At 39.4% G+C, this 13,088-nt stretch overlaps 1 protein-coding gene across 3 annotated transcripts in view; it reads left to right on the top strand.

Annotated features, from left to right (window-relative positions):
• The window catches only part of LOC149133047 (uncharacterized), a 107,876-nt gene extending 101,492 nt beyond the window's left edge, over positions 1-6,384 (top strand). For all 3 annotated transcript variants that reach the window (XM_089360852.1, XM_089360850.1, XM_089360851.1), the window contains exon 5: positions 1,597-6,384. In XM_089360852.1, coding sequence (XP_089216978.1) covers positions 1,597-2,051 — 455 coding nt within the window. In that variant the 3' untranslated portion in view covers positions 2,052-6,384. The remainder of the gene's footprint in view (positions 1-1,596) is intronic.
• The last annotated feature ends 6,704 nt before the right edge of the window (positions 6,385-13,088 follow it).

Raw genomic sequence — 13,088 nt, forward strand, 5'->3', positions numbered from 1 at the left:
TTTGTAGGAAGTATTGCCCATTTACAACAACTGTTGCTCTGTCAGTTACGACGACGAGTGTTCCATTTGATCCGATCAGCCGAACAGCCTGCTCGTGAAATTAACGTGCAAGTGGCTGAGCACTCCACAGATACGCGTACCCTTAATGTAGTTCTCAGAGAGATTCAGCGTGACACAGAAAGTGACAAGGCTGGTCCATTTTGAAATACAAGTACTACTCATTTTTGCTGGCTGAGTGGTCTGGAGCAACGTGAAATAAAGTGTCTTGCCCAAGGACACAATGCGCCACCGAGAATCGAACTCACGACTTTAACGATCGTGAGCCGAATGCCCTAACCACTAAGCCACGCGCCTTCACATTACAGACGACGGTTGTTTCTATTGTGCCAACATAATTAGATATGCCCACGGGCATATGGCGTAGTGGCTAAGAGCGCGGGCTACTAACTCCAAGATTCCGAGTTCGATTCCAAGCAGTAAGCGTATATTACTTCTTTATATTCTTCCCGGTTCCATTTAATTCTTTTACATTTTTGATTTTGTGGTCGCTGTGGTGGTGAACTTTGGGGGCTTAAGTTGGGACAAATCCCGTCTAAGTGACCTTCCAGGTTCGTATTCGGGGAAGATATTCTGCCATTTGAAAATTTTTCGTCGTCAGGCTGACAGATTCCTGACAGGCGCGCTTCCATTATAACCATTGGACAAGCGATTTGGTGTACTGTTTGAAATTTTCTTTTTTTTTTTCAAATAAAGTTAAATTATAGTAAAGTTAAATGTAGTAGTATGAGGCTGGCACGCGCAATGCTTTTGGAAGCTAGGTTTCGCACTCCATTATCAAAAGGTTGCCGACGCCTGTACTAAACAATGTTATTTTCATATTAGTACGTTTACAATGGTTTCCATAGTGATGTATTTTATCGCATCATCCCGTTTTTGTGGGGGTTTTGGGTTTTTTTTTTGTTTTGCTTTTTTACTACTTTTAGGCGCGGGCATGGCTGTTTGGTTAAGAAGCTCACTTTGCAACCATGTGGTTGGGGGTTCGGTCCCATGGCGCGGCATCTTGGGCAAGTGCCTTGTGAATAAATTTGGGATGCTGCAATGTGCTGAAGTCCATCTCATGTGTGCGTGCGCGTGTGCGTGCATGTCTGTATCTGTTTCCCTCACGGCTTGATAACCGATGTTGATTTGTTTCCATCTCCGTTATCTAGCGATTCGGCAAAAAAAAAAAACCGATAGAATAAGCACCAGGCTTGAAAAGAAAAAAAGAAAAAAAAAAGTTAAGCGGGACTGTGGTCGATTTGTTCAACGAAAACCCTTCAAGGCAGTGCTGCAGCTTGGTCAGAGTCCAATGAGTAAAACAAGTAAAAGGTAAAAGAAAAAAAAACGGTAAAAGAGGAAAAGAAAGAATTTGGCATTCCTTGAACGGTAAGCAGACGCGCGAAAGGGTTTAGTATAAACAATGATTTTCTTGTATAGACACAAGTCTTCAGACCAAAATTCCAAAATTACTGGGACTGGATGTGGTGGTACGGGGGTGGAGATTATAATGTGTGACGCTGAAGTCAAATTGTCTGATATTTTATTCATTTGTTGCAGACATCAGTGATGAAACCACTACTATGTACATCACAGAAATAACTACGTCCAACCCAAGCACCGAACCTTCGATAACCGTATTCGTCACTACAGAAGAAACCGAGGAGGAGATTACGACGGAATCGGTCGAGCCGACTGTTGAGAGCACGATAGAGACTACAACGAACCGGGTTGAACCAACGACCCAACCAGATATGTGTTTGTGTAAATGTGTCATTCCTGTGAACCGGACTAAAGAGGAAGAGGAAACATATCTTCAAGAACTGACGAAAGAATTATCCATTCCGAAGAAAAATATGTCTAGTTACATTCGGAAAAAAACCAGCGCCCCAGATCATCGCATCTCCGCTCAAGCAGCTGGTTACATAGGGGTTGTCTTCATTATTTTACCATTCCTCCTTATCATTGCTGGCGACCTCGCTAAGTTGGTGATTTATTGTTCTAGTTCGAAGTAAGCCATAACTCCGGGTTCGATCATAAACCTTTTAAAACAATCATACGTATACTCTTTCTCTGTGTTACCGTTTCCCTCATATACACGCAATTCCCCCACCTCTCTCTCTTTCTCTCTCTCTCTCTCTCTCTCTCTCTATATATATATATATATACATACGCACACACATATCACAAATAAATACAAACAAACGTTCATAGATACACACACACACACACACATGTACATGCATATATAACATACATGCAGCGATAGCAGTTATGGAATGAAATATGACCATATTTCATTCCATAACTATCATCCCTGAAAAGCGCAGAGTTACATAATCTGACTGTTACCTAACACTCCGTTGAACACTTAGCGCGAAACCGATCGGTAAGATCGGCCGTTGTGGATTTATAGTACTGTACATTTCGATTAATATACTCACTCTACTGACAAATATACAAACGCATTTTTTCTGATTTATGGATTATTAAACGGCATACATTCATACATACATGCATGCATACATACATACATACATGACACACACACATATATATATGTAGATATACACACGACGGACTTCTTTCCGTTTCCGTCTACCAAATCCACTCACGTAGCTTTGGTCGACCCGAGGCTATAGTAGAAGACACTTGCCCAAGGTGCCACGCAGTGGGACTGAACCCGAAACCAGGAGGCTGGGAAGCAAGCTTCTTACCACATAGCCACATATATTCTATATTTCTCAAATATGAAGTACATATAAATGTGATATCGATTACCATACTAGGCCCAAATTCTGAGGTTAGTAACCAATCACGGACCGATCAAACCCACTGTACTTTCTCGCATTAACGAGGGCGCCTTTGCCTGGTCAGTGACTCTGCTAAAAATGTCAGTCAAATCTCATTGAAATCAAATCTTAGTGTCTTCAAAAATATGATAAACTGCATAAGGTAACTGAAGATAAATAAGATGGAGTGTTCACTGTTGAATCGCCTTTGAAAATTGTAAAGTGACGAAAACCACAAAAATCTAGCCCATCCCTCAAAAACTGGTGACCCTGTATCAAAATTTGAAACCATTATTATAATCCTCATCAGACAGATGGCAGATTGGCAAGATCATTAGGGTGTTGGACCAAATACCTTACAGACTGAGTCATCCGGTTTCAAACCTGACAATATTTAAACAGAAATATGATTTTAACTTTAATGTAAGAAGTGAACTCGAAGTGAACAAATCCTGCGACATACTTTCAAATTTTATTAAACTATTTCACTAAACTAACACTACAAATCGTCTTGGCACGAGGATGAGTGTCACCGTTTAAGAGTTCTCTTCCTCTAAAAACAAAATTGCTTGTTTTTATAAGCATGAGTCTCATAGCGTTATCGGAAAACTTTCAAAAATCCTTATAGTTCACACTGTTCTGTATTTGAGATGAGGAATTATGTACATTATTTACATTGGACGGATAGGTTTGTTATTACCACAACGTTTCGGCTGATGTACTCTCCAGCCTTTATCAGGTGTCCTGGTGGAATTTCGAAACCGGCCCTATACTACCTAAGCCTATACTACTTCTCACTGCTGTCCCTTCACTCGTTCACTGCTGCCTTTGTTACAGACGTTATATGCCCACGGGCATATAGCGTATTGGTTAAGAGAGCGGGCTGCTAACTCCAAGATTCCGGGTTCAATCCCAGTCAGTGAATTGAATAAATATTAATAATAACATCAGCAAAAAATACCTTAGGAGTGAGAAAAGAGTAGCCCATTAGTCAAATAAAGGGTTAGGTTCGAAATTCCACCAAAACACCTGATGAAGGCTGGAGAGTACATCAGCCGAAACGTTGTGATAACAACAAACAAGGTGAGGACACCTGTTCGTCTATTGTCAATATTGTACTTAAGGTTCATGCAGTGCGTGTAGGGGTAAGTTGTGTGGCCAAGGGTGTTGCACTCACGATCGTAAGTTTGTGATTTCGAATCCTGGATCGGGCAATGCATTGTGTTCTTGAGCAAAACACTTCACTTCAGTTTGATCCAGTCGATTCAGTTGTAAATAAGATCCAGCAATAGTTGGGGAAGTTAACCTTACGACGGACCGGCGTCCCGTTCAATGGGGATAGTGTTGTAATCTTCGTTACTTATACCTAATGGAAATCGGGTTGAGATCTGCCCTTATGAGTCCTATGAAAAAAGAGATGAAGTGTACGTAGAGCAAATCAGACGGCTTGATTTCAACTCTTCTCTACAATGTGATAAAACATTCGTTAATTATGCAGTGGTGCCACTGCTTACAACAGCGGTTTGTATAAATTACACATCACGCTTATTTACAAGTATATAAGCGGCGGTGGGGTTTAAGAGTTAAATGTTTTCAGCAAAGACCCAGTTACCGCTCCAGTGATAGGATACGAGCTGCTGTCTCTTTGATCGATAATTTAATACCCAGTCGATTCGACCAGCTGTTGTTCTGCGAAACAACGAAAATCGATTTACCCTGCAAATGTCACCTTGATGCGATAACTGAATTTTCGAATATTAAGATCTCCTGAGACTATTTCACGAGATAGTTTGTCAGTGGCATTACGTAGTATAAATCCCAGGCGTTTGAGTGGACACATTAGTGATAGTATTGATATCTCTGGTGAATAAACGAACAAACACAACATAACTGTCTTCAAATGATCGCTACAGTATAACGTATAATCTATAAACACACACACACCAGACGGAGAATTGCCAGAATCGTTAGAGCTTCAGTCGAAATTTCTTATGATATTTATTCCTGTTTCGTATGGCCTGAGTTCAAATCTCGTCGAAGCTCTACTTTACCGTTTATCTTTATAGTGTCGATGAATTAATGGCGCGCTGCTTTGTAGTTTGAGCGGTGTACCCACGATCTTGCAATCGTGGGTTCGATTCCCTGACCGGGCGGTGCGTTGTGTTCTTGAGCCGAACACTTCATTTCACATTGCTCTACAATTACGTCGACATCTTATTTCTTTATTGCTCACAAGGGGCTAAACATAGAGGGGACAAACAAGGACAGACAAAGGGATAAAGTCGATTACATCGACCCCAGTGCGTAACTGGTACTTGATTTATCGACCCCGAACGGATGAAAGGCAAAGTCGACCTCAGCGGAATTTGAACTCAGAACGTAACGGCAAACCAAATACCGCTAAGCATTTCGCCCGGCGTGCTAACGTTTCTGCCAGCTCACCGCCTTATAATACGACATCTGGTGTGTGGGACACCGTACTCCTGTAAAGGCAATGTGAATTTGATGGATGAGAGAGTTTATATACAGCACAAAAGAGGTGGAGTATTGTGCAAAAAAAAAAAAACAGTTTCAAGCAATGAAAGATTCTAGACGATCGCTTCGAACTTAGACCTCACCGTCTTAAAATAATATGACTTTACTGATCAACTCAGACCTGGATAAATATAATACGCTAGAAATAAAAATGTGTTCGTCACGGTCAGAACGCCGATCAGACGATAAGTATTTATCACAGAAAGCATACCATTGTTGGTCGTTTGTTCACCCTACCTTATATGGAATTAATTTCACCCTCCCTCTCTCACTGTCTATTAGATACTAACTACATCTCCTATACAATTACAAAAAATAATTCACCTCACCAGCTTTCATCTCTTTCTGTTACGACTTCTCACGCTACTCCTCACATTTCTGCAACTACGACTGTTACCGCTTATGCAGATGTCGTTTTCATTTGGAGATAGAATTTAGATTACGGAGGTAGGTAGGTAGGTAGGCAGATAGACTGACAAACAGGTTGACCGGCAGATAGATAGATAGATAGATAGATAGATAGATAGATAGATTGACATGTCAATGTATGGAGCTCAGACTTCACTCTATCACAACTCTGAGTACGTGCATGTGTGTGTGTGTGTGTGTGTGTGTGGTGAGACAGAGAGAAAGAGAGAGATTACGATATAGAACGACATTAAAATTAAACATGTATAAGTATAAATGCGCGTACATATGCGCAAATGTGTAAGAAGAGAGCAGCAGTGTGGGTATCAAGCGACCTTATCCATTCAGCAAAGCCTTTACTTGTTCCCATCATCATCATCATAACCATCATCATCATCATCAATACTAATGAAAGTCATTGTTGGTTGCTTGGTCACGCTAAAAATGTTACGCTGTTTAATACGAACTACAGAACATCAGTATGTTACATCTGTAATTTATTGCTAACTAAACAGTATTATTGTTATTAATAATATAATTATTGCAAAATATACAAATAAGAAATTTGTTTAACTTAATTTTTTTAATGTAATAAATATTTTTATTTTGAGAATTAGTATTCGTTTTATTCTTTTGTGGATAAATAAAATAAGTCTATAACTATTGTACCTACGTAAGATAATTATTGTACTTACGTAAGATATTAACAACAGTGGCAAACGCTTATTCTTAACAGAACTCACCATGCGACGGGTAACAGTAGGGTGCACAAGGAGGTTGCTGAAAAGCTCCTGGTTTTAAGGATATCACGGAAAGCCTGGCTGGAGACCCAACATTCCGAATTCTTTACAGGGCTTAGAAAAACTGAAGGACTGTTGCAAAGCTGCAATAGATGTGTGAATCTGACAGGGGAATATGTTGAATGAAATCATAATTAACTGATCCTCCTGTATTTTTTTTTTACCGAAAGTCAGGAACTTTTCAACACCACCACCACTACCTCGTATGGGTGCAGGCATAGCTGTGTGGTAAGAAGTTTGCTTCCTAACAACATGGTGTCGGGTTCAATCCCTCTGTGAGGTGGTTGGAGCAAGTGTCGTCTACTAAAGACTCGGACTTACCAAAGCCTTGTAAGTGTATTTGGTAGACGGAAACTGAACGAAGCCCGTCGTGTGTCTGCGTGTGTGTGTGTGTGTGTGTGTGTGTGTGTGTGTGTGTGTTTGTGCCCCGTCATCGCTTGACAAGCAGTGTAGGTGTGTTTACGTCCCCGTAACTTAGCGAATTGGCAAAAGAGACCGATAAAATAAGTACCAGGCTTTAAAAAAATTAAGTACTGAGGTCGATTCATTCGATTAAAAAAAATCTTCAAAACGTTGCCCCAGCATGGCCGCAGTGTAATGACTTAAACAAGGAAAAGATTAAAGATAAAACATACATATCCGAATAAATAGAGACACGCAGATGCATAAACACACATACATACATACATACACACACATACATATATTCATACATACATACATGCATACATACATACATATATACAGGCATACATACGTACATACATACATTCATGCATACATACGTACATACATACATACATACGTACGTACATACATACTTACATACATACACACACATTATATAAACACGTAATCACACCTAAACACACACGTGCGTATATATTATTTATATCCATCATACTATACGTATATACCTGCCGACGGAGCTACAGACACTGACATATAGAAATATATACAAAAGAATCTATAGAAATTCAATACATATGTCAATATAATTGATGTATACAAGTGAATGTATACGTAAAGAGACAGACGGCTAGACACACATGTACAGACGAGTGTATAATCACATTTATACATATGCAAAACAGAAATGAATGCGTGTATATGTGAAAAAAATACAAAAGTAAGTGTAAATGACTGTGAAAATAGATGTGTAGGTATATACTTAGATAAGAGATACAGAGACAGATATGGACATACGTAGATATGTGTGTGTGTGTGCATCGATATATATATATATGTATATAATATATATATATATATTTATATATATATATATGACTGCTCAACACCGCGTTGGTGGGTGTAATTTCGTTATTTGTGAATTAAAGCTACCATTGGTTTCATCTTAAGAAAAGTTGGAAAATATTCTAGTGTCTTAACAATTCTTCAAGTCGATCAAATGGAGAAAGATGTTCACCTCCGTTTTGGAAAATACAGCCTCGTTTTGTACGCGGGGCATCTCGTAAATTCACGTGAACAAAACAATGAATCAAAGGAAGTTACTCTTTGGTGACATCTTTTGGATGTTTGTCTTCCTTGGATTTGTCATTTGGGTAAATTGTTGTATGATCAATTTGTTTGCATGGTGTTCTTATACTGAAGTAGTTTGTCATCGAGGCATATTTCTTCTGTGTGTGGATTAGAAAGGTCCAACTTCAAGAATAGCATATACTACATTGAACCAAATATAAACAGATCAAGAGGCGCAGATAGAGGAAAATCTTATGGTTTAACCCACCTTATAGCATGTATGTAGCTACTAACATAGCTAGGAAATTCTTAAAACTAATAGACAACCACTTCCCACATTCACACAAATACCACAAGATTTTCAACAGAAATACTATTAAAGTTAGCTATAGTTGCCTCCCCAATATAGGGTCAATAATACTCAATCGCAATAAATATAAACACACCAGAAACACCAAAAAATGCAGAGGTCAGGGTACCAAATGTGAATTCTGTATTACTGAAAAATTAAACATTATACAATCAACAGATAACATCCTAAACATCAGGGATGAAGCCTTCTCTCCCAACATACACAAACAATATTTTACACTCAATTATTTCAAAGAGCTACTGTCTGCGACGGTAACCCCACCAGGATAGTACCTTTCCTAAACGTGAACATACGTAGCACACAAACTTCACACACAGAAGAAATATGCCCCAATGGCGAACTACCCCAGTACACAAATATAAGAACACCATGCCCAGAACAAAAACAACATAATGCAAACAAATTGATCATACAATTTGCCCAAATGACAAATCCAGGGGAGACAAACATCCAAAAGATGTCACCAAAGAGTAACATCCCTTGATTCATTTTGTTCACGTGAATTTACTAAAACCCCGCGAAGAAAATGAGGCTATATACATACATACATACATAAATACATATACATGTGTGTGTGTGTGTGTGTGTATATATATATATATATATATATGTATGTATGTATTTATGCGCGTATGTGTATAAGCACGGTAATGATGATAGATATCCATATATGCACAAAAAATATATACAGATAGGCATACGGGCACACATACATGCAAAAAAACACACGTGTTCACTCACATACGTGTGTGTGTGTAATGTATATATATATTGGGTTGGCAACTAAGTTCGCACCGTTTTTTATTTTTTATTTTTAAAAGGTTTAATAAAAAAAATAACAACTAATTAATCAATAATGTATTCACCCTTGTTGTTTACAACTTCTCAACGTTCAACAAGATTTTCAATACCTCGTTGGCACCCGATTTCGACTCGAAAAATTGATCCAACCAAGCTCTCAATTCTGCATCAGTATTGAACGAAACTCTGCGTATAGTATTTGAAAGAGATCGAAAGATGTGGAAATCCGTTGGTGCCAAATCAGGAGAGTACAGTGGGTGTGGCAGCCCTTCCCAGCCATGCGTTTGAATGGCTCCCTTGGTCATATTGGCGATATTAGGGCGGGCGTTGTCGTGCAGCAGAGGAACTCCATGTTGCCGATTAGGTCTTTTCTCCTGAATAGCCGTGTTGATTTGTTCCATCTGTTGAACATAGAGTTCTGCGTTGACCATTTGGTTCCGTTCAAGCAATTCGTAATGGATAATCCCTTCCCAGTTCCACCATACATACAACATCGTTTTGCGCGGAAGATCTTGTTTCACGCACGGTGTCACTTGTTTACCGGGGCTAAGCCATTCCTTAAGCTGCTTCATATTGATGTGCAGGCACCATTTTTCGTCACCAGTAATGATTCGGTAAAGAAATCGTTGCTTGTGTCCATGAGTTGAGCGGTGACGAGCAAACAAACCGGCGGAGATTGTAGCTCGTTGATTTTTGTTGTTGTCACTTAAAGCATGCGGAACCCATGCTCCATACTTCTGAACCTTTCCCATCGAGTGAAGATGCATCTCTATAGCAGTGTGGGAGCATTCCATTTTCTCTGCCAGTTCCCTTGTTGTCTAACGAGAATTTTCGTGCAAAAGTTGGTTTAATCGCTCTTCATCGAACTCAACTGGACTGCCAGAACGAGGTGCGTTTATGAGGTCAAAGTTTCCATTTTTGAACTTGGTATACCAATCACAAGCGGTTCTTTCAGCTATGGCACCCTCTCCATACACAGCACAAATGTCGCGAACAGCTTTTGCGGCCTTAGAACCTTGATTAAAAGCAAAAAGAAGGAGGTGTCGAAAATGCTCATTTTTCTTAACTTGACATTCCATTTTAATGATCTAAAAATTAAAAAAAAATTAACCAAAAGTAACTAGAAAAAAAAACAGATTCCAAAACGATTCAAACATAGAATTTTCGAAAAAAATAGATTCCAAAATTTTAAATCGCAATAAATTCCAAAATTTTAAAAAACGGTGGGAAGTTAGTTGCCAACCCAATATATATATATATATATATATACATATATATATAACCTTATATATATTTACACACGCATACACAAACATATAACAACAAGCACGCTCGTATTGTCGCGTACACACAACGAATATATGCATACATGTACACAGAGAGTTTGTTCTGTTGACCTACTGGAGACTATTAAGATAAGTGAATAGAAATACCCAAATTTTTTAAGAACAGGGCTACCAAAAACAAGAAAATACTTTGGTTTCCAACAGAAGAAAGAAAAATTATCAGATACGTCAAGCGAGAAAGTCAGTTAAAAGATAAAGCCAAAGGTATTGTATAGTTCTTATTTAGCGATGTCTATAGATTCAGATTAAGCTAGTCCCCTAATTCCTTGTGTAAGAGAGTCTAAATATTCGAAGACACATGAGGTTGCAATTGATGATTAATTTATTACAGTTCTCTAGAAATCCAGCGGGCAATTAAATTTGAATTGCTTCTTGGCAACGCAATCTACACAGTTTTCGTTCTCTTTGTATATGATTGATGCACAGTAGGATTGAACCCAAAACCATGAGATTACAAAACCAGCTTCTTAACCACACAGCTATACCTGCATTTAATGCTTAATTAAACTATCTATTGATTTCTAAGACACATGGATAGTTCAATAAAAGCTCGGTTGACTGTCAGAGTCAAGTAAACAATATACGATCAGGCAAATGCCTGATCGTTTTATCGATTCAAGCCGCATAGACATACCACTTCGTTGGTACATGTCTATATTTCATGTGTTTAATATGAGCTAGAACCATTGCATACGTATTTTAGTGTAAGATAGAGAATACTGCTATGTTCATGCCTCTCTCAAGGGCTTTAAACTAAAGTGACAGGTGAAGGGGTTAATCCGAATGACGGATTAAGTCTACGAGCCAGCAAAATGCAGTGGTTTCAATTTTTCAAAGAGATAAAACTGCAATGTTCACCTAGATGTTTTACAAACAACTTGCACATGCAAGCGCTACCAGTCGAAAGCTCAGCATACCGGAAGCCAGCAAGTGTATGGGGTCACCAGGAGAGAATGCGCGCCGTTCCGGGGCCTACCTCTCGACGGCATCAATGCGGTCCACCCCCACCCCCACACTCACTGCAATATTCACCTAAATGTAATTCAGATATGAAATTTCAAACCAGAGTAAAAATCGGTTTTTCGAAGTAAACAAAAAAAAAAGTTACACTTCAATCGAAATTCAATATCTAAACTTTGAAAACTAAAACTCAAATAGATTTTCATTTTCTTACTTTTTTTTTTTGCTTTGAAGGCACATGGCTCAGTGGTTAGAGCGTCGGGCTCACAATCATGAGGTAGTGGGTTCGATTTCTAGACCAGGTTGTGTGTTGTGTTCTTGAGCAAGACACTTTATTTCACGTTGCTCCAGTTCACTCAGCTGTAGAAATGAGTTGCGACGAGACTGGTGCCAAGCTGGATCGGCCTTTGCCTTTCCCTTGGATATCATCGGTATCGGAGAGAGAGGACGCTGGTGCGCATGGGTGACTGCTGGTCTTCCATAAGCAACCTTGCCCGGACTTGTGCCTCGTGGGGTGGGGTGGGGTTACTTACTAGGTGCAATCCTATGGTCATTCATGACCAAAGGGAGAAATAAGAGAGAATAGAGTTATATAACAAGACAACACATGAATGATTGAGGAGAAAGGGAGAAAAAAGCAGGCTGGTGTGTAAATTTGTATGCTTTTATGCTCTTTTACTCGTTTCAGTTATTGGACTGTGTTGTGCTAGCTCTCCACTTTGAAGGGTTTTAGACAAGCCCTCCCTCAACACCAACATTTTCATCTTCATTTCTCTATAATATGTTAGTATTTTTTAAAGGAGATACTTATAGGAAAATTCTAAAATGGTGCGTTCTTATTCTTCTTGTTTAAATTGTGTGATTATGCAGATGGTCTCTTGTGCAATGTTCGCTTCTAAAGTCAGCTTGTTCTTTAGCTGTTTCTTGCTTGAGGAATGGTTTCAAACATTCTAAGATGATGACCAAAAGTAATTTATTTGTATGTGATATCAGTGTTTGTGTGATAATCCTCACCCATAAGCAAGTCTCCCCATTCTCTATATGGGCACATATTTCATACAAAACTATTAGTAGCACATAATAACATGTGGCGTTAGGAAGGGCATCCAGCTGTAGAAACTCTGCCAGATCAGATTGGAGCCTGGTGCAGCCATCTGGCTTGCCAGTCCCCAGTCAAACTGTCCAACCCATGCCAGCATGGAAAGCGGACATTAAACGATGATGATGATGATGATTTCACTGTGCACCAATCCTCCCTCAAGATCTTACAACAGAGGTTGTGGAATACTATTATAGTGATTCTTTCCTGCATGGAGGCACAATGGCCTACTGGTTAGGGCAGCGGACTTGCGGTCATAGGATCGCGGTTTCGATTCCCAGACCGGACGTTGTGAGTGTTTACTGAGCGAAAACACCTAAAGCTCCACGAGGCTCCGGCAGGGGATGGTGGCGAACCCTGCTGTACTCTTTCACCACAACTTTCTCTCATTCTTACTTCCTGTTGTGCCTGTATTTCAAAGGGTCAGCCTTGTCACACTGTGTCATGCTGAATATCCCC

This window comes from Octopus bimaculoides, chromosome 12 (genome assembly GCF_046866305.1).
Source record: "Octopus bimaculoides isolate indiv1 chromosome 12, ASM4686630v1, whole genome shotgun sequence".
NCBI lineage: Eukaryota > Metazoa > Mollusca > Cephalopoda > Octopoda > Octopodidae > Octopus > Octopus bimaculoides.